Source organism: Phoxinus phoxinus, assembly GCF_949152265.1.
Source record: "Phoxinus phoxinus genome assembly, chromosome: 22".
NCBI lineage: Eukaryota > Metazoa > Chordata > Actinopteri > Cypriniformes > Leuciscidae > Phoxinus > Phoxinus phoxinus.
This window is the reverse complement of record NC_136897.1, coordinates 14,898,518-14,920,423: the sequence shown is the minus strand read 5'-3', so window position 1 is coordinate 14,920,423 and position 21,906 is coordinate 14,898,518. Positions and strand designations below refer to the sequence as shown.

At 37.2% G+C, this 21,906-nt stretch overlaps 2 protein-coding genes across 5 annotated transcripts; both read left to right on the top strand.

The window, feature by feature from the left end:
* Positions 1 to 460: 460 nt before the first annotated feature.
* Positions 461 to 11,609, top strand: uba3 (ubiquitin-like modifier activating enzyme 3; the record flags this gene model as incomplete). 4 transcript variants are annotated; one of them, XM_079596516.1, is made up of 18 exons in its annotated part: positions 461 to 567; positions 937 to 975; positions 1,404 to 1,524; positions 2,330 to 2,410; positions 2,556 to 2,638; positions 2,726 to 2,806; positions 3,402 to 3,445; positions 3,617 to 3,681; positions 4,191 to 4,346; positions 4,428 to 4,530; positions 4,659 to 4,772; positions 7,097 to 7,150; positions 7,267 to 7,303; positions 7,395 to 7,476; positions 7,591 to 7,691; positions 10,309 to 10,372; positions 10,502 to 10,556; positions 10,669 to 11,609. In XM_079596516.1, 16 exons carry the CDS (start codon positions 1,405 to 1,407, stop codon positions 10,755 to 10,757), a joined length of 1,329 nt encoding a protein of 442 aa, XP_079452642.1. In that variant the 3' UTR covers positions 10,758 to 11,609. The 4 variants fall into 4 exon arrangements, with proteins under 4 accessions (XP_079452642.1, XP_079452640.1, XP_079452641.1 ...); XM_079596514.1 differs by having other exon boundaries at positions 496 to 803; positions 10,669 to 11,523; XM_079596515.1 differs by lacking the exon at positions 937 to 975 and having other exon boundaries at positions 517 to 803; positions 10,669 to 11,561.
* Positions 11,610 to 12,003: 394 nt separating this feature from the next.
* tmf1 (TATA element modulatory factor 1) lies at positions 12,004 to 21,718 on the top strand. Its single transcript, XM_079598425.1, has 17 exons — positions 12,004 to 12,526; positions 14,025 to 15,325; positions 15,859 to 15,962; positions 16,324 to 16,450; positions 16,551 to 16,656; positions 16,785 to 16,927; positions 17,072 to 17,238; positions 17,363 to 17,519; positions 17,766 to 17,858; positions 18,413 to 18,569; positions 18,682 to 18,874; positions 19,054 to 19,123; positions 19,209 to 19,301; positions 19,492 to 19,614; positions 19,720 to 19,872; positions 20,037 to 20,162; positions 20,865 to 21,718. The coding sequence occupies exons 1-17, from the start codon at positions 12,391 to 12,393 to the stop codon at positions 21,006 to 21,008; spliced, it is 3,393 nt and encodes a 1,130-aa protein (XP_079454551.1). The 5' UTR covers positions 12,004 to 12,390; the 3' UTR covers positions 21,009 to 21,718.
* Positions 21,719 to 21,906: the final 188 nt, after the last annotated feature.

The window sequence follows — 21,906 nt, the reverse complement described above, 5'->3', positions numbered from 1 at the left end:
TCAGAACATTTGGACTGTAGCCTACCGCTCAATCTCTTTATGAACTTTTTGAAGTGCCAAAGTGGTAGTTGCGTAGCTGTCAATAGAGGGACAGAAAGCTCTCAGATTTCATAAAAAAATAGGCTATCTTAATTTGTGTTCCGAAGATGAATTAAATTCTTAAGGGTTTGGAATGGCATGAGGATAAGTAATTAATGACATAACTAAGCAGCTTTTATAAAAAACAAAACAATGGCACTGACATATTTTAAGATAGCCTATGCCAGTGCAAGTTGCTTTCAGTTAAAACAGCTCAGACAAGCATTTTAGTCTGGGACTAGGCTTGTCTGTAAAACCGGGACAAATGTCTTAATTATTACTTAGTATGTCATAATATCGGACGTTTTATCTCATAGCTATGCCATATTTTAATTCACCAAAGCAATTTTTTTTTAATATGGTGGAATACGCTTCCTTCCATACTGTTCATAGAGCGGATGTTGATTGATGATCGCTGCGCTCTGATGGATTCAGGATTCAGTTCAGTGAAGGATTCGTCCGACTGATTCAAACCATAGATTCAAAACGGTAATTCGTCCTTTTGAACTGTTAAAAAACTGTCTCATTTGTGCCATATTTTTTTGTTTATTCACATTAAAATACGTGTTTCTAGAATATTTGAATTATCTGACAAAAGGCTGAAATGAAAGACTCGAGACTTTTATGTTGAAAATAACAATGTGCGTCAAGTGAATAGTAGTTTTTTTTTCTGGTTGCGCATTTCACTTGAATCTGTATGACAATATGGCGGAAGGAGAGGAGCCGTAAGTGAAATTTTACACACAACTGCTCATAAATCCCTCGTAACAGTGCTTGTAGTTCAATCAACAGGACGCAAGAACGTTAACTTGCGGGTAGCAGAGCATGAATGAACCTTCTTTTATTCTCTCTTTTTAGGGAGAAGAAAAGAAGGAGAATAGAGGAGCTGAATGAGAAGTTAGTGAAATGAAAGATGAGAATTTAGATGTGGCAGCCAGCAGGTTTGCTTTGGGAGGTGCTAATTCTTAAAGTTAGCTTTATCTATAATCCAGATACTGTTCAGACATTATTTTGAAGAGCTCTCCGCATATAGGCCTACTGTATATAAATATAATCTGTCTGAAACATAGGTGAAAGCTTGCAAAACCTCCAAACACTGCTGTTTGCACACGTGCCATAATGTTCTTTCTTAATATATAATTTATAAGACACCTTCTTTGTATTAATTATGAAACTTACATAAAGTCAGCCATCCAAACCAACTCAATTAATTGTTGTATATATAATGTATTGTAGATTATGTTATGTGTGAATGTGTTTTATAATTATTTAATAATCTTGGTTATGTGAGTGCTGTGTAGTTAAATCTCTATATTTTTTCACAGAATGGTTGTGGATGGAGTGAGTGGGGACAGCAGTGGCTGGCAGGGAAGATGGGACCATGTCAAAAAGTTCTTAGAGAGAGCTGGACCCTTCACTCATCCGGATTTTGAACCCAGCACTGAGGTAAGATGTAAATCATAACATATACATTCCACACCCTTTTTATAAATATATGCCCACTTTTAGGGGGAGAAGCACAGCTGTGAATGCATATTATCAGAACAATTAATAATGTTTTTCTCTGTCTGGAGTACATAATGACTTCTTTAAAAATAACTGACTGGCCGGGCTACTATTTTTATGGTTCATAATTAAACCATATACTCACTATGCTCAAACTGACTATGCTCACCGTGGTCTACTTATCACCAAAAAAAAAGAAAGAAGCAATTGTACATACAACTGGATATATAAAGAAGCCTAATTTTAAAAGTGGGATTTCTAGACCTTGAAAAGTCATGTAAATTAATAAAATGTCAAAACATGCATATGCCAAGCTTTAAAATATTTTATGAATGGCAAGATGTCAAATAGGCTATTTTATGAGTCAACATGAAACGGAAGTTGCGATTTTGACACACATCTGAGTGAAACAGCGTCTTGAACAAAATCAGGGCGGGGCTTTTAGGGTGATGCCATGTGAGTGACAGGTTGTCCCGCCCTCCTGCCAAAAATATGTCATCAGAAAAGAGATATGTCACTTCAAGAGGGAGGGGAATTTATTTTGATTGAAAGATTATGAGAGCATAATTAAATTTTAATCCAGTAAATTTCAAACAACTGGAAGAGTCATGGGGCCATTATTTATCAAACATTGCTGTGGAGAATTGAGTCAAAAAGGTTTAGAACCAATGGTCAGTTTGTTGTAAAAACCTGAATGTTACTCTACTCTCCTCTCTTTCCATAAAATGTGCATATCTTCTTCCAGTCTCTCCAGTTTCTGTTAGACACATGCAAAATCCTGGTTATTGGAGCTGGTGGACTTGGATGTGAGCTGCTCAAAGATCTGGTACGGTCCTTGTTGTGCTGCATTTGTTTAGACAGATTCCTATTCTTGAATGACTGCTGCAATACTCTATTTGCAAAAAGGCTACTTGCTAATGTTTTATTTTTTTTTGTCTTATGCTCATATATGATACAATTTCATCACCCAGGCTTTGTCAGGTTTTCGACACATTCACGTGGTGGACATGGACACCATTGATGTTTCCAACCTCAACAGACAGTTCCTCTTCAGGTTAATCTTAGTCAGCTGATAGATATCTTTTTGAAACATTTCTTATTCTTTTTCTTTTATGTAAACTGCTTTCTGTTGTATCTATAGACCAAAAGATGTGGGCCGACCAAAGGCAGAGGTTGCAGCAGACTTTGTAAATGACAGGATCCCAGGGTGCAATGTTGTCCCGTATCCTTGTCCTGATATAATTATTGTTTGATACACTACCAATCAAAAGTTTGGGGTCAGTAAGATTATAATTATTATGGTTTATAAAATAAAGTAATATCTTCAGCAAGGATAAATTAAATTAATCGAAAAAGACATTTATAATGTTACAAAAGATTTCTATTTCACATAAATGCCGCTCTTTTGAACTTTCTATTTGTCAAAGAATCCTGAAAAAAATGGTATCACCCCCCCCCCCCCCCCAAAAAAAAACAAAACAAAAAAAACAACAACAACAAAATATTAAGCAGCTATTCAAACATTGATAACAATAGGAAAAGTATCTTGTGCACAAAATCAGCATTTCTGAAGGGTATTGTGACACTGAAAGACTGGAATAAATTACATTTTAAATAGATAAATTATTTTAGACTGTAATTATATTTAAATTTTGGATCAAATAAATGCAGCTGTAGCCTGTGGTGAGCATAAAAGACTTCAAAAACATTAAAATAACCTTATTGAGCCCAAACTTTTCAAGACCCCAAACTTGGCAGGGTATATGTTATAACGATGTATGTTAAAATATTTCAATTTTCCTTAATCAGTAATGCAGACATTTTAAGAAAATCCAGGACTTGGATGAGACATTTTACAAGCGTAATTACCACCTAACTGTTTTACATTCATCTGATCTAAAATGTCGTAACTTTTCTAGCACTATACAAAATCTGACGCTGTTGTTCTGCAGTATGAGACTAATTATTATGATATTTTTTTTTTTAAATCTTGAAATCTGAGTAATGTAACTGTGTCTCTGTTACTGCATAGAATTTCACATAGTAGTCTGTGGCCTGGACTCTGTTGTTGCCAGAAGATGGATGAATGGCATGCTGGTATGTATTTATTTCCCGAAACATTCAACAATCTGTTCATACAAATGTATAGACATAAAGTCTTCTTTATGTCATGTAAATAAAGTGTTTCTACAGGTGAAACTTGAAAAATTTGAATATCCTGCAAAAGTTCATTTATTTCAGTAATTCCACTTAAAAGTTGAAACTAGTATATTATATAGACTCATTACATGCAAAGTGAGATATTTCAAGCCTTTATTTGTTATAATTTTGATAATTATGGATTACAGCTATGAAAACCTTTTTTTACAATATTCTAATTTTGAATTTGGGGTTTTCATAAGCTGTAAGCCATAATCATCAAAATTATAACAAATAAAGGCTTGCCATATCTCACTTTGCATGTAATGAGTCTATATAATATATTAGCTTCACCTTTTAAGTTGAATTACTGAAATAAATGAACTTTTCCACAATATTCAAATTTTTCGAGTTTCACCTGTATACTGTGAGAAGTGCTTTTGTTAATTTGGCTTTCTCTTTTTCAGTTATCCCTGCTGATTTATGAAGATGGTGTCCTGGATCCCAGCTCCATTATTCCTCTAATAGATGGCGGCACAGAGGGCTTCAAAGGCAATGCCCGAGTCATTCTTCCGGGCATGACAGCTTGCATTGATTGCACCCTGGAGCTTTACCCCCCACAGGTACATACTGGGATTTTGTGTTAAGTTGGATTTTTAAAAGACTTTTGTCATACTAATGTTTTTTTTTTTTGCCCTACACAGATAAACTTCCCAATGTGCACTATAGCCTCTATGCCACGGTTACCTGAACATTGTGTTGAATACGTCCGCATGCTGCTTTGGCCCAAAGACAAGCCTTTTGGAGGTACATTAATGGTACATTCATTTGCGGTATCTACATGGAACTGGGCGTACAACTGCAGACTGATTTTTTGGCTATACTTGTGCTTGGCAGCCTGCTAATATTTCAGTTTTTTTATGTATTTTCCTCAGATGGTGTGGTGCTAGACGGTGATGACCCAAAGCACATCCAGTGGGTGTACCAGAAATCTTTGGAGAGAGCAGCAGAGTTCAACATCACTGGGGTGACTTACAGACTCACTCAGGGTGAGTGTCACAGGCCTGCTCAGTGGGCCTTAATCAGGCATTTCGTGAAATCCTATCGTTTGTATCTTTCACACAATTTCACAGAACTTTGTCTTAACGTGCCTTTTAAAAATATTAATGCTTGTAGCCTCTTTCACTTTATTTTGTAAACAATTCCTTTCTTAGGTTGTAAGACCAACTGCCCAAACCAGCTTCAATCCTCTCCCTCTCATTATTATTGGGCCCACAATAAGAATTTCAGTTTTGTCTTTGTTTAACTTAAAAAAAAAAAAATTGTTCATCCATTTTACAATGCTGGACAGACAGTCAGACAACCTCTCTAATACAACAGTGTCTCTGAAATCAAGTGAAATATATAATTGTATATCATCAGCATAAACATTATAATTCATGTCATATTTCTGAATTATTTTCCCCAAAGGGAGCATGTATAATGAAAATAAATGTGGCCCAAGAATTGTCCCTTGAGGAACACCGTATAACATTCCATATGTATTTGATATATTAACTAAAAAGGTCCTATTTATAATAATAATAAAACATAACAAATATAAAACTTCTACTATTAAAACTAAACTATTTATAAAGATCTCTATTTCAAATCAATTATTTTATTTTGAACATTGTATTGATTAATGAATCCTGAAAACAACGTATCATGGTTCCAACAAAAATATTAGGCAGCACAACTGTTTTCAACTGATAATAATAAGAAATGTTTGAGCAGCAAATCGGTATATTTGAGTGATTTCTGAAGGATCATGTGAGACGAGTAATGGCTGTTGAAAATTTAGCTTTGCCATCACATAATTAAATTACATTTTAAAATGTAAAGTAGGGCTGCACGATATGAGGAAAAGCTGCGATGTGCGATAACATTGTTTAATATTGCGATGACGATATGACGTGCGATAAATGTGATTGTTACTGTTCCCATGTCTTAGTGCTTTAATAGGTTCTTTGCGTGATAGGTCAAACGTTTATTACCTGCCTGGTTCAGAATACACGATTTTAGCGCGATTTTGGCACAATCCGTTTGACGGGTGTCGTGGAGATTCGTAATAACGACAACGGGCGTCAGGACGCAAGAATCGATCGTTTCATCTCGTATAGTGTGTCATAGTGGGCGACAACCTACGTCGCGTCCGCGATGCTTCACGACAGAAAGACATAGCATGTTTAATTCTTTAACGGTCCTCCACGACGGGTTGAATATGTGAGCGAAACGAGAGTGAGTGAGAGTGCAACAGTGAGTGTGTGTGTGTGCGCGAGTGAGTGAGTGAGTGAGCGAGCGAGCGAGCGCGAGTGAGTGAGCGAGGGACAGTGAGTGTGTGTGTGTGTGTCTGTGCGTGCGAGTGAATGTTTGCGAGTGAATGTGTGTGTGTGACGGCACGCGATGACTGGTCGGAAAGCAACGTGCAGTCTGACATGTTTCTTGTCCACGACACGACAAGATTTTAGGAGTCAAAAACGTGTAATCTGAACCAGGCATTATTCATCGTGTCAGGCTGTCTGTTGCGATGTGTTCATCGCGGGAGTTCATATCGCGATGACGATGAAAATTCGATGTATCGTTCAGCCCTAATGTAAAGTATATATTAAAATAGTTGAGCATAACGCTGTGTCTGAAATCGAATACTTTCCTACTATTTAGTTTGCGAAAAACAGTATGCCAACAGAGTAGTATGTCAGAATGCATAGTATTCGAAAAACAGTAGTCCCCGGATGACCTACTACTTCCAGTGAGATTCTGAAGTACACATTCGACCGACACTTTACTATCCCATGAGGCCACGGATTTATGAATGGCAGTGAAGTGATCAATTGATGCTGGTATAGGTCATGTGACAGTAACATCATGGTAGATATAGTTTGTTCGAATTTAATTCATACTACCCATATTCATACTATATAGAACATACGTTTTTAATGGTCACAAAGTTCAAATTCAAATGTAGTACATATTCAGACAGTATGCGATTTCAGACGCAGCGCAGCGTAAGAGACTTCTTTTAAAAACATTTTAAAAATCTTATCGACCTCAAACTGAACTTTATAGGACCCAGGACCACTTATTGGTAAACCAAACCATATTTAGGGACTAGAATATCAGATAAACTTCAAGATGCTTCAAACTTCAAGGTGCTTTGGGAGTCTTCTGACTTGGGACAACCATTCTGAACACCTTAACAGTGTTCTAGCAACATAATAAAAACATTCAGAACATCTTAGCTACAGCATACCAATGCCCTGGCATCATGGTGCATGCGTTTGCACAGGCAAGCACCATCAAATGTTGATGAACCACCTCACTTGTGTTTCAGGGGTTGTGAAGAGAATAATTCCTGCTGTGGCTTCTACAAATGCTGTTATTGCTGGTATGCTGACATTGCAAATGTTCTCTGGTCTTGGCATACTTGAAATGTTTTTGATATTTTTCAGTAAGTTGAGTTGTGACTGAAGATAACATTTCTTTCTTTCTTACACATTTCAGCTGCTTGTGCCACAGAGGTTTTCAAAATTGCTACAAGGTAAGTTATGAATATGATGTATTTTCAAGAAGAGAGCATTGGTTTCATCATTCATTCACATCTCTTTTGTTGTTTTACCTATGCCGAACAGCGCCTATGTTCCCTTGAATAACTACCTGGTGTTCAATGATGTTGATGGGCTGTACACGTACACCTTTGAGGCTGAGAGAAAGGTTAGTGATATGAACATGATTTTAAGGTCATACTGACTAGAAAAAGAGAGACATTAATACTAGATGTCTCTAAAAATCAACACAGCTTAAATGTTGTCCATGTTGCATGTGTAGGAGAACTGTTCTGCCTGCAGTCAGGTGCCACAGGACCTGCAGTTCCCACCTTCAACTAAACTACAGGGTGTTCTGGACTACTTGACTGAGAACGCTTCTCTGTGAGTTACAGTGTTCCTTAATGTTCAACCTTTGATGATGAACATAAAGCCTAATAGTAACAATGAAACAACCCCCTATTTACATAATTATCTGACTTTATAAAATTCATATTCCTTTTTTGTTTGATTAAACTGTTACAATAAGAAAACATGCATATACTGTGTATATATATATATATATATTAGGGCTGTCAAACTATTAAAATATTTAATCGCGATTAATCGCATTAATGTCATAGTTAACTCGCGATTAATCGCACATTTTTATCTATTCTAAATGTCTCTTGATTTATTTTTGTTCCATTATTTTTTTCTCATTTTAATGCTCTTATCAACATGGAAAAGTGGATCGGCTTGCTTTGTGCAAATGTTTTTTATTGAAAACAACATACTGTGTTCAATTTCACACTAACATTCTCACTTGGATGTCTTCTCATTCTCACAAATAATCTCTCACACAATGTAACACTATCCATCAATAAAAGGGTGAAAGAAATACTGACGAGGTAACGTTACTGATATTGACGAGTGGGCATAGAAACGCATCAGCGGTGTGTGTGCTTAACCATCGAGTGGTATTTCAGACTGGACGTGCCGCGATGACAGCTCAGTTCACAACGACGCAACACACAGATCACTTTGGTCTTGTCAATAGAACCATTTGGCAACTTTTTAAAAGTAAACTTTACATTCAGAATCTTATTGGCATCCATTTCGTCGTCTCGCGCTCATCATTCATCCTCTCAAAACGTAACGTTAAAGCGGGTCGCACACCGGACGAGAAGCGCAGCGCCTCGTATTTAAAATTCTAACACATTATTCTCTATGAGTGTACACACACCGGCGGCGCCATTCTGCGTTTTTATAGCTGGCCATAAACTGAGAAAGCGCGCGTCCGATGTTCGATACGAGTTGTCCTAGACGCGGCTCGGCGCTGCGCTTCTCGTCCACTCTTTGGCCGGTTCGCATCGCAAGCCCAAACAAGTGTGTGCGGCGCGCCTGTTGTTTTGTTTCTGGTCTAGCTAGATCCGCTGTGGTGTTGTAGTTTTAACAACGTTACTAGTTGTTGCAAAAGCATGTGAAAAAAAACGACAAAGTTTGCTAGGCGTTAATCTCGCGATAAAAAAAATTTACGCTGTTAAAATGGGTTTGCGTTAACGCCGTTAATAACGCGTTAACTGACAGCCCTAATATATATATAATTTAGAATCTTAGGTCTGTAACGGTACACAGAAGTCACGGTTCGATATGTACCTCGGTTTTGGGGGCACTGTTCGATACGGGTTCAATACAATCGAAAAAATGGTCACGCTTTAGTTTAGGGTCCAATTCTCAATATTAACTCACTATTAACTATGACTTTTGCCTCAATAAACTCCTAATTACCGCTTATTAGTTAGTAAGGTAGTAGGTTTAGGAATGGGATAGGATGTTAAGGGATGTAGAATATGGTTAGGCACTAATATATGCTTTATAAGTACTAATAAACATATCCTAGCAATTTGCATGCTAATTAGCAACATATAGTTAATAGTGAGAATTGGACCCTAATCTAAAGTGTTACCGGAAATGCAACAAAATCCGCAATTCTAGGTTTATTTTGAACAGACAGTTGTGCAAATTACAGTTTAGCCCCTTTCACACTGCACGTTGATCCCGGGAAATTGCTGTAAAATTGCTAGAGTGCCTTCTGTGTGAACGCAAACATGTCCCAGGATTGATGGATGGGGACCAAGTAACATTGCCGGGATCAGTCCCGGAACATGCCCTTTGTGAACAAAAGCCAGGACCAATGCCGTAAGGGGTGTGTCGTAGTGATGACGCACGTGCCATCGCACTGGCCTTTCTACAACCTATGATACAGCATATGGGGAACGAGCCACTCTGCAAACCCAGTGGTGCTACTGGGGAGTTTGGACTTGTCTTTGTGTAGAAATGACAAAGAGGAGTTATCAGCAGCACTGACATCACGTGTCTTTATGGGATCTTTACGGGATGTGTTTAAACGCACTCACAGATTCTGGAAAATCACTGGCAGTGTGAATGAACCAAAATCAAACGATCTCGGGACAAATCCCGGGACACATTATCCGTGTATTTTCCGGAATCTCTGTGTGAAAGGGGCTTTTGTTACACCTAGCAACATTTAGTCCCCCTGAGGTAGTTGGTACAGTACAGCCTCCTATATTGTATTAAGTACTAAGAAGTAAACAGAATGCACTCTTGCATAGGTCATGTTCTTTTTGCAGGGCTGATTAAAAAACAAAAGGTATTTGGTCACAATCAGCTACAATACTGAGAAGCATCTCGTGTTCTAAAAGTATAAAATAAATAGAATAATGAAAAACAAAACTTGTGCATTAGGAGTCTTACAATTTTATTAAACTATACTATAACTATTAAACTATTTTATTAACAATTATTAAACTATATGTAAACATCCAAAGCTTAAGCCCAGCCCTCCTATACTTAATTTTCCGCATTCCGCTCCGTTTCGCTTCGTATCTAGTGGTCTTTGTTTTGGGGATGAATACATGTACCGTTACACCACCTAAATACGTACCTGCACGCATATGAATAATTTAATGATTTATCATTGTCTTTTTTTTTCTCCTAGCCAAATGAAGTCTCCTGCCATCACTACAACTGTGGATGGAAAAAACAAAACTCTGTATTTACAGGTTAAATGTTTTCTAACTTTTCTAACAGAGTGCTCCTAATTTTGTTTGATTTGATTTTCTTTACATGCATTTTTTGCATTAGCTGTATTATATTTAAAGTACATTTGATCTGTTTGGTTTTATTTTCAGACTGTGGCATCTATTGAAGAGAGAACTCGACCAAATCTTAGCAAAACACTGAAAGGTGATTGAAAGTCTTCTGTGACATCATGTAGTATATGTAACTTATTTAATAAGAATATTTCAAAATTATATTGGTGTTGTTTAACCTGTTAAATGTCCCCTTGTGTTTGCAGAGCTTGGACTTGTGGATGGCCAAGAGCTGGCAGTGGCTGATGTCACCACTCCTCAGACAGTGCTCTTCAAGCTCAACTTCATCTCATAAAACAAATGCTTCATTCTGATGGACAGTAGTTATTGCAGTCGTCATCAAAACGAAGCAGACTTGGAAATGTAGCCTATAAGCTCCATGCTTCAGTGCATCAACAGCATCACATGCACATGCTCAGTTGGAATAGCTGCCGTTTGTATTTAGGGCTTTTGGTCAACTCTGTCCATCAAAGACACTTACAGAAGGCATTTGTTTCGTTGTCTTGCACTGCTATATCCGTAGGAGTCATTTTTGTGGATTTCTTTTTTTATGCAAACTGTTTATCTATTTATTTTGTTGTTGTGCATTCAAACCAGTTTGACAGTATGTTGTTCAATGTCTTGTGGAAAAAAAATCGTTCATATTTCGAATTCAAATTGGAAACCTTATTTTAATCAAGTAATGAAGACCCAATCCTGTAATGTTTTCCTAACTTTAAATTTAAAATATCCTTTTACCCAATTTGTGAATACATTTACTTGGTTAAATATTTAAAAAGGCTCAAAATATGATGGAATCCCCAGAATAAAAATATTTTGTAAACAAATACAGAATGTTGCATTGTTAATCTAATCTTAAGAAAGAGTAATTTTGTGTATACCGTTTGTGTGATTTGTGTGTCATTGTCATGGAATACAGATATACAGAAATACAATGCAGAATCCACAAGGTCAGACCTTAGTGTCTTTGTTTATTTAAAAGTTAATTTGGACAAGTCACATGGCCACATACAATAATGGATAAAACTACAAATGTTGATGGGCAAACTACAAACTGAGCTAAGTTACATTATTTGTTTGATAAACTGTTTTACTAGTGTCCCATTAAATCTTAAAAACTAATATCATACAAGTCAATAATTATGATTAATATAAACTTAATTTCTGTAACGTATTTATTTTCGCTAAAGTATAATCTGCAAATAATGTCCTCATTACAAAGAAACCTGATTAAGTCTGACAGAAGACCTCATTAGTTGACAGTTATGCATTGAAAATAAAAGTGAACATTTTACGTTCAGTCACTAAATTGACTTAAAAAAAAAAAAAGGTTTCAAATAACAATTGATACTTTAATCGTTTACTTTTTTATTGAATAACAGAAACACAACGCCCAGACATTGATAGTACCTGCTACCAATCTAATAATAATAACTTAATACATTTTATAGTAATATATACAATTTAGTATACAGTTATAGTATATAATAGAATTCTACAATAAAAAATAAATAAATATTAGTACCTTTGACGTCGGTGACGTGGCCCTGACGACGTCACGTACCGGATAGGTTGATGCTACGTGGATGGGTAGTAGTTCTCGAGCTGCACGCCAGAGGAAACCTAAACAAAACAACGCGAAGAAGTCCAACCTAGATGCCGAGTAGCTCGAAAGCAAAGAAAAATGTCGTTTATGTATTTATATTATCGACTTTCATTTTAGCATGGAATTATGTCGACTGTCACAGCGATTTGTCAGTTGTTTTGCGAGCAGAATTAGCCACCAAGCTAACGTGGACAGCGGCCTAACATAAACACACCAACCTGTTCCGGCTGTTAGTGTGGAATAAACCTGCTCTTATTTGGGAGGCTTTTAATAATGATGTGTTTTATGTAGACGTCACACAACCAGGTGGAAGTAAAGCAATATGAGTTGGTTCAACGCGTCTCATCTGTCGAGTTTTGCCAAACAAGCTCTGACAACTGCTCAGAAATCCATCGACAGAGTTCTGGACATTCAAGAAGAGGAGCAGTGGGGTGACACGACCAACCCGTCCTTTGCTGGTAAATTTAGTTATAGATGATTGACAGTCCAGGCAGAGTGTCATCATCAGTGACAATTACTTCACAGCATTAGAGATATAACGTTAGCCTAATGATTTTTGCTTTATGCTTCATACATTTCTGCAGGCTACAGTAGTACAGTCCCCAATCGGCCACACACATACATATTTTTAGCTGACTACATACATTTTGTATAATCCACATGCAGTCAGATAGCTCAGATAACTTTAAACGCACATGGAAACCTTCCCGCAGAACTGAAAAATATAACAAAAGCCTTAACAACCAAGTAATTCAGACAGAATCACAAACCAAGGCCAACATGAAACTTCTTCAAAGATGATCTTGGTTTTCAACTGGAAACCACCTGATATCACAAAAAAGCTAAAGAGTTTGCAGTTTTGATGTATTGTGTTTCCAAAGGTGGGATTTGTTTTCTTCCTTTAGCTCATGTTTAGAATGATAAAATAGAGATGTATGATTCAGTAACTTTAGGCTTGGTCTATTTTGGTTATGAAGCTTCTTTCTTTTAAAGGGATAGTCCACCCAAAAATGCAAATTCTGTCATCATTGACTCATGTTGTTCCAAACCCACAAGACTCTCGTTCATCTTCGAAACACACATGAATATATTTTCTCATAATTGATCATCTCTCATAATAATCAATCAATCTCATTCAATCGAGACAATCTCTTATTCATTGAAAGTCCATGCAAGCAAAACATTTTATAGATCAAAAAGTACAATAAAAAAACAAACATGGTAAAAGTAATCCATGATTTGAGTGGTTTAATTCAGGTCTCATGATATGATGAACAGATTTAATTTAAGCTTTTATTCAGATAAAAACATTGATGAATGCAAATGCATAGAGCTTATCAGAAGTGGTAAAAGGAAGCTCATTTGTACTTGCTTGATGTGCAAGAATCCAGGTTTGTTCTTAAATGCCAAGGAAGTATGGATGAGCTTGAGATGACTTTTTGATCTGTGAAAGTTTTGGTTCATTGAACTTTAAACGGACAGACAAAAATGATGAGAGATTACTACAAATATTTTCATTTGTGTTCTGATGATGAACGGAAATCTTATGGGTTAGAACTTGGAACCACATGAGGGTGATCAAATGTTGTCAGAAATATTTAATTTATTAAGTGTTAAAAGAATGAATATTGAGTTATATTATTAATTCAGTTGAACTGATACTATTGGATGAGATTGTAATTGTACTGAATTGAGCTGGATAATGATGGCATTTGTATTCCTATAAGCTGCTTATAGCTGAAATAGAATTTTTCTTAATTGATGAACTTAACACTTGATGCAACATTAACACTGTTATTTTCCTGTTTATTACTTTTAAGCTGCTTTGCCTCAATCTATATTGTATAAAAAGCTATATAAATAAATGTGATTTGACTCTCAGGTGAACTGTTTCTTTAAAATACCCTTGTCCAGCATTTTATTGAAATTTTCTTATTGCTATTTTCTTTTCTTCAGATCCACCAGGCAAGCCGGTATCAACAGGATGGGGTATGAACCAGTGGGACTCGCCATCTGAGGAGCATACCAAGACTCTCCCTCCATCATCTGAGGCCATTACTAAGCCCGTCACATGGACCGTTGTTGATGAATCTGAGGATTTCTTCAGTGCCTTTCTGCCTCATGGGGAGATACAAACTGTAAGCAACACTAAAGTGGTGTCTGTGCCACCTGCCAAGTCAAACCGCAGACTACGGGATAAACCAGACCAGGAGAAGGAGCTGGAAGTCAGTGATTCACAAGGTCAGACAGACCTCAGTAAATGCAGCAGCCAGGAAACTTTTGAGATCAAGCTAACTGAGATAGAGCTTTTGGAGCTAAATTCATCCTCGACAGATGAGCAGTCACAACCAGAACTGGTTGTTCCTGCTTCGGTTGTTGCACGGGAAGAAGCTGGCGAACAGGAGGCCAGCGAGGACGTGACAGAGTCAGATGGCTTGGCTTTAACTTCAGATGTCACACTCACAAATGTTCCTTTATCCTCTTCAGAGGCCGAATCTGTTGGTGTGTTTGAGCCAGCTTTGACCATCGAGACCAAAAATACAGATGAAGCCTTGCCTGCTCCTTCTAAAGAAATCCTGTTAGAATCCAAAGACGCTAAATCAGAGGACAGACAAAGCAACACCCCGTCTCCCCCTGTTAGTGCCTTCTCTTCTGGTACTTCCACTACCAGTGACATAGAGGTTTTGGACCACGAGAGTGTGCTAAGCGAGAGCTCGGCCAGCTCCAGACAGGAGACTGCAGAGGCTAAAGCTGGTCTGCACCTAATGCAAGGCTCTTTCCAACTGCTCTCTGCCTCAACATGCAGCGACTTCCCTCGTTTGGATGAATACCGAAAACTCACGGAAAGCTGCGGCTCCTCGTCTGATGCCTTTGAGCGCATTGACTCATTTAGCATGCAGTCGCTGGACAGCCGCAGTGTCAGCGAAGTGAATTCTGATGACGAGATCCCAGGCAACCGCACATTAGCCTCCATCACGGCCGGACCTTTGCCTGCTCCTCCTCAATCAGTGCTACAGACAAAACAGGAAGAAGAGGAGGGTATAACTGAGTCTATTAATGACCAATCACTGGATGATAATGAGATGGAGGAGAGCGGCCGCAGTGCAACTCCAGTGAACTGTGAGCAGACGGATGAGCTGCAGGAAGGCGAACAGGAAACTGAATCCGACCTCACTGATGTGAACGAAACTGCAGCATCACAGAGTACTGAAGAGAAACTGGAAGATTCACCCTGTCAGATTTTTGATCTCCAGAAGGTTGAAATAATACATAATAATATAATATAATTATTAAATATACACTACTGTTCAAACATTTAGGTTGGTAATATATATTTTTTAAAGGTTTTTGAAAGCCTCATGCTCACCAAGGCTGCATTTATTTGATTTAAAAAAAAGCAGTAACATTTTTATATATTATTACAATCTAAAATAACTGTTTTTTATTTTAATATAAAATATTAATATTATAGCAAAGCTAAATTTTCAACATCATTACTATAGTTTTTAGTGACACATGATCTTTCATAATTAATTCTGATATGCTGATTTTTAACTAAAGAAACATTTCTTATTGTCATTTTTTCAGTATTTTTTTATGAATAGAAAGGTCTAAAGAACAGCATTTATTTGAAATATTTTGTATCATTACTAGATCAATTAAATGCACCCTTGCAGAATAAAAGTATTAATAAAAAAAAAGTTACTGAACACACATTTTTTTTAATTGATACTTTTTCATGTGTCATTGAATTAATATTCTGTTATTTTTGTTTTTATAATCTCCCCAGATTATTGAGGAGCTTTCTAACCGGCTAGAGAAGAGAGAATCACAGTTGCTTGTGGTCAGTAAAGACAAGGCCAGACTTGAGGAGGAGTGTGACAATCTCAAAGAGTGAGTTGAGGAACATGTTCTCCTGAAAAGCATCTGCTGTTGTGTTTTCTTAAATGATAAATGTTTGCAATAGCTAATTAGTGCATAGAAACTGGCGGAGGCAGCAAATCATTTGTACACAGCTTGAGGAAAACCGGGTGCTGTGTTCACATACTGTTGGCAAATGAAGAGATTAGCTAACAAAACACTTACTTTTGACATACAGTATGTCCACACCTTTCAACATGTACATTGCAAAAAAAATGGCATCCGAATTATTTCTTATTGTACAAATTATCATCTTGAATTGTCTAGGTTGGCATGTTTTTAGGGTGTTAATATTATTCTGTTTAAGACATTTAACTCCACTGCATTTCTACAGTGAGATGATCAGCTTGCAGGAAGAAAGCTCTGCTGTTCAGTCTTTAAAAGACGAGTTCACTCAGCGCATAGCTGAAGCTGAGAGGAAAGCTCAACTTGCCTGCAAGGAGAGAGACATTGCCAAAAAGGTGTCCATTTTATTTTTTTTAAATTGTTTTAAATTTATATAACTCCTACAACCCCAGTCTTGTTTTGCATTGCAATGCATCATATGTCATGGTCCTACAGGAAATCAAGGGCCTCAGAGAAGAACTGGCAAGCAGGCTTAACTCAAATGAGACTTTGGAACTGATAAAAGAGAAAGAGGAACAGATCCGAGAGCTTCTTGAAGAAGGTGAGTGTTCTAGGCTGTTACGTGATCAATGTGACATGGATGTTCATATCAAGATTTTACTGCGTGATCCTACAAGGAAATGCTTATTTGTTAAGGGTGTGTTTGTTTTCTCGTTTCTTTCTGATTAGGTGAGAAACTATCCAAGCAGCAGTTGCAGCACTCCAACATCATAAAGAAACTGCGTATGAAAGAGAGAGAGAGTGATGCACAAATCACCAAACAGACCAAAAAACTAAAGGAACAGGAAGAAGAACTAAAACATTTGCAGCAGGTTTGAAACACAGCATTCAATCCAAAGCTGTGTTGTTTATAGAATAACATGTTTACAATTGTAAAGTACTGTATATTCAGTGTTCATATCAAATGCCAGCAGAAGGAGAAGGAGAATGTTGAGGTTTGTTAATGTTAATTGCAGGTTTTGGACGGTAAGGAGGAAGTAGAAAAGCAGCACAGAGAGAACATTAAGAAGCTGAATGCTGTGGTGGAGCGGCAGGAGAAGGAATTGAGTAAACTGCAGACCAGCAGCGAGGAGCTTCAGGAAAATAATCGCAGTTTACAAGCAGCACTCGACAACTCCTACAAGTAAATAAATGCCACATAACTGACTTGATGCTATACAGTACACTTATTCACTGTCCCATTGTCACTGCATGTCTGGCGGTGGTCTCTCCCAGTTTATTGATTTGATTTGTTTTTCACTGTATAGAGAGTTGGCAGAGTTGCACAAGGCTAATGTCACCAAGGATAGTGAAGCCCAGGAACTGGCACTAAGCAGAGAGGTACATGCGAAAGAAGAGCTGAGTGTGGCTTTGGAGAAAGTCCAAGAAGAGTCACGCCTACAACAAGAGGCACTGGCCAATCAGGTAATTTTGTTTTGTTAAAATGCCTATTTTTAAGTCATTATCATATTATTATTAGTTTATATTTTTACTGGATTTTATTGATCTGTGCTTAAAGCAGTATTTAAATGCTTGTTTATTTTGCGGAACTTTGTTTACTTTATTCTTGGGGTTACTTATCCAGATATACATGCTTTACTTTAGTGTCTTATTAATCTCCAAATTCTAGCTTTTGTCTATGTGTGACTGTTTTTTTATTTTTATTTTGAGGTGGCAGATTTGAGGCTGGCTCTACAGAGGGCCGAACAGCAGCAGGCCAAGAAGGAAGATTACCTGAGAGAGGAGATCAGTGAGTTACAGCAGGTAACTAGAACACCTTACAGCCAGCTTACAAGAATTATTGCACTATTTATAATAATAAATAGTGCACAGAGGTATACAAAAATTAAGATAATTAACAATTATTTTTTTTCTGCACATGAAATATGCACAATACCAATAATTGTCAATAATATTTTTTAAAATAAATTAATATTTTTATTCAAGAATGCATTGAATTAATCAAAAGTGACAGAAAAGACATTTACAATGTTACGGAAGGTTTCTATTTCAAATAAATTATGGTTTCCACAAAAATATTAATCAGCACAACTGTTGTCAACATTGATAATTTTCTTGAGCACCAGATCAGCATATTATAATAATTTCTGAAGGATCGCGTGGCACTGAAGATTTAAAATACTTTAAAATAGAAAACGGTTGTTTTAAATTGTGATAATATTTCATAATAATACTGTAGTTTTGATCAAGTAAATGCTGCCAATGTTAGCATAAGAGACTTCTTTCCAAAAATCTTACTGACCCTAATCTACCTACAGTGTAGGTGATGGTTACGCTGTAATTTTACTCTTCAACAGAGGTTACAAGAAGCGGAGTCCAGAAACCAGGAACTTAGCCAAAGTGTTACATCAGCATCACGGCCCCTCCTGCGACAGATAGAGAACCTCCAGGCCACACTTGGTGCCCAGACAGCATCATGGGAAAAACTAGAGAAGAACATCTCTGACCGCTTAGGTGAGACTTGCTTGTTTTGAATGAACATTAGTGGCTTATGTCATCTGTTTAAATCTGATGTTTTCAAACAATAAACCACATATGACATTCACCAGTTGTTCTCTCTTCTTAGCTGATGCCCAAGCCCAGCTTGCTGTTTCTATTCAGAAAGAGCGTTCGGCTACAGAGGAGCTACTAGCCATCCGAGCACAAATAGCATCTTTAGACTCCCAGGCTTCTTTGTTGAGGCAGGAGAAAGGACGCCTGCAGGGGCAGCTGGATGCGGAGAAGATGCGGCGGGAAAAACTGGAGGACGACTTTAGCAGGTAGGAGATGTGTTTAACATTGAAAAAGAAGCTGGCGTTGTAAGTGGCAGTATTCTCACACTGATTTAAATTGTAATGCAGACACATGCATTTTCTGTAAAGCTGGAAATGTGGATGTCATGTATTGTGAAAAGCGCTATACAAATAAATGTGAATTGAATTGATTTTTGTGTGTGTAGGGAGCGTGTAGAGCTGGACAATCTTAAATGGGAACATTCTCGAGTCTCAGAAGAGGCCAAGAAGGAGAAGGTACCATTTGCTTTTTTGAACACTTTTAGACAAAACATATACACAAAAATGATTCTCAATGTCTGTATTATTTGGTCCTCTTCAGTTGCTTCTCACCAACCAACTGGAAATGGAGAAAATGAAGGTGGAACAGGAGAAGAAGAAATGCTACCTTGCACAAGAGGCCCTCAAAGAAAAGGTTTTGCATAAAAAGACCAGACTTTGCTCTTGTGTTCTGAATCTGCCTTTTTATTAATCTTCACCTCCAAAAATATCATTTTCTACAAGGTCCAAAAATCACACCTAGCAGTTATGATAATAACTGTGCCATAAAATCAACCAATTTCAAGAGTTTAAAATGAGGGATCTCTGTGTTTTTGTTTCATCAGGAGAGGAAGTCTCTAAGTTTGTCTGTGACTGATGCTCCAGCATCCTCCACTCCCTCATTGTCCCGCTCCAGTTCCGTCAGTGGGGCCGAGCATGCCGGCTTACCATCCTCCATTTTCTCACAGGTACATTAATCTCACCCCTGTCCACACCTTTTGAGATGCAGAGAATCTTTTCTCTTCCTATATTTCTCAGTTTGTCACAATCACTTATGTCTTTTTTTTTTACAGGAGGATTCTCTCGACCATTCTTTTAGCACTATGACCATGTCTATCAGTGGGACTAACCTATATGAAGCAGCTCGACTGGGTGGTGGATCCAGTATCATTGAGAGCCTGCAGTCTCAGCTCAAACTCAGAGAGGGCGAGATAGCCCAGCTGCAGGTACACCTTTTAATGGAATAGTCTCTCATCATGTGCAAAATTACATCTGGGTTTGGAAGATTATAAATGTACTGTAATGTTTAAAACGAGTCATTTAACTTTGTATTTAAAAGCTGAATATTGTATGTACTAATTTCGATTCAATTCTTTTGGCTATCCACAAGATGGAGATTGCTGGTCTAGAGAGAAGTCGAACTGTGATGACAGAAGAGCTTGTGCGACTGACCAATCAGAACGATGAGATAGAGGATGAAGTGAAGGAAATCCCTAGACTGAAAGTGCAACTGAAGGTGAACACAAGCATAATGCTAGGCAGTTTATAACAGACAGCTACAAATTTACCTTCCGTTTTTTGTCTACACTATTCCGGAATTATTTGAAAACGCATCTTTTCTCTACGGTTTGGCCTTCAGTCCACACTGAGATTGCATTTTTGTCCTGTGAAAACTGAGCTTTTTGAAGACACTCTCCCAAGTGGGTCAATTCTAAAACGCCATTTTCATGTTGAAGTGTGGACTGTGAAACCGGTGCTATTTGAAAAGAATTTGACACATTTAGTCATGTGACGCATATTGTACCGATAGATATCACTGGCTACGTTTACATGCAACCAAATAATGCATGTAAAAGCATGCATTAGTCAAGTCAAGTCAAGTCAAGAATATTTGTATAGCGCTTTATAACATTATAAAGTCTTTATGTCACTTTAGATTTATTTAATGTGTCCTTGCTGAATAACAGTACTAATTTCTTTAAAACAAAAAAAACCTACTGACCACAACATTTTGAACTGTAGTGTTTAATGTTTAAATAATTTTTCATGCGGAGTAAACTGTTCACTCTCTGTACCCTCTAAATATAAACAAAGTGTCTTCATGTTTCATCCACTTAGACCAATTTCACCATTCCTCATAGAGGATCCTGATAAATGATCTGTGTGCCTAACAAGCACAGTAATGGGTATGAGGCTTTAACTGTTATGTGCATCACAGGATCTAGAACAAAGGCACAACACAATCCTGCAGATGTACGGAGAGAAGGCGGAGGAGGCGGAAGAGCTGCGTCTGGACCTGGAGGATGTGAAGAACATGTACAAAACGCAAATAGATGAACTCTTAAAAAATCGAAAAGAATAGATTCTGCAAAAGGACTGGCTCACACTGACTGTAAACAGAGCTTTACTGTACGAGTAACTGTGCTTCACATCTCAGCATTGGTAACAAAAGACCAAGTCATTTAAATGTGTTTTTCTTTTTTCTTTTCTGAGAAAATGTTTAAGATATTTCAAGGGTCATATTGTATATAGTTATTTAAGATATGATTCCTCTCACGGTTGTGGGATTTTATTTGAAATAAAAAAACATTCTCTATAAATAACCATGTTTGGTTTAAGAAATGACATGACTAATCTGTCATGGTTATGGTTGTTTCTTAACACTTGAATTTGCACAATGAAGTGGGAGTTTGGATTTGAATCATGAATGAATTGCTATATTTCCCCCTGATCTTCATCCTCTGGACTGCACATCTTACTGCTAAGTAGTTGATTTGCTGTTGACTGTCTCTTCACATTGTGAAAACAAGTCAACATGCTTTCCAGACAACTCCCGGGTACCGCGCGTCCTTCAAACCGCTTAAGTTAGTATATTTAAAAGTTGTTAGTTAAGTTTTGCACTCATTTTTATCTCGTCTCACGCTGATTGAGTTTTAGTGATGAGGGGGTCCACGAAAATCTTCCACTGTAATATTCTATGAGATATGATCTCTGTAAATCATACATTACAGTCATGTCACTGTGTATCTTCAGTTTTTGTTGCACACATGTAAATAAAGTAAGAGATATGTATTGGGCAGACTCAATTTGTTTTTCACTCTTATTGTATTTAATATTTAATTACAAAGTTATAACGTTTAGTTATAAAGTAAGTAATATATTATTATTATTTGTAGTAGAATTATTAATAATCTCTGCTTTTATTTTTTTGAGCTTTGTTTTGGTGTTTAATTCTTATGACAACTTTGATTCACTTTTTT

Bases quoted from the DNA above. Each gene is read 5' to 3' on its own strand.
- tmf1 (XM_079598425.1), top strand. From the start codon at position 12,391: ATGAGTTGGTTCAACGCGTCTCATCTGTCGAGTTTTGCCAAACAAGCT. The intron at 15,326-15,858 runs GTTGAAATAATA...TAATCTCCCCAG, and splicing joins AGATTTTTGATCTCCAGAAG to ATTATTGAGGAGCTTTCTAA. The intron at 17,859-18,412 runs GTAACTAGAACA...ACTCTTCAACAG, and splicing joins AGATCAGTGAGTTACAGCAG to AGGTTACAAGAAGCGGAGTC.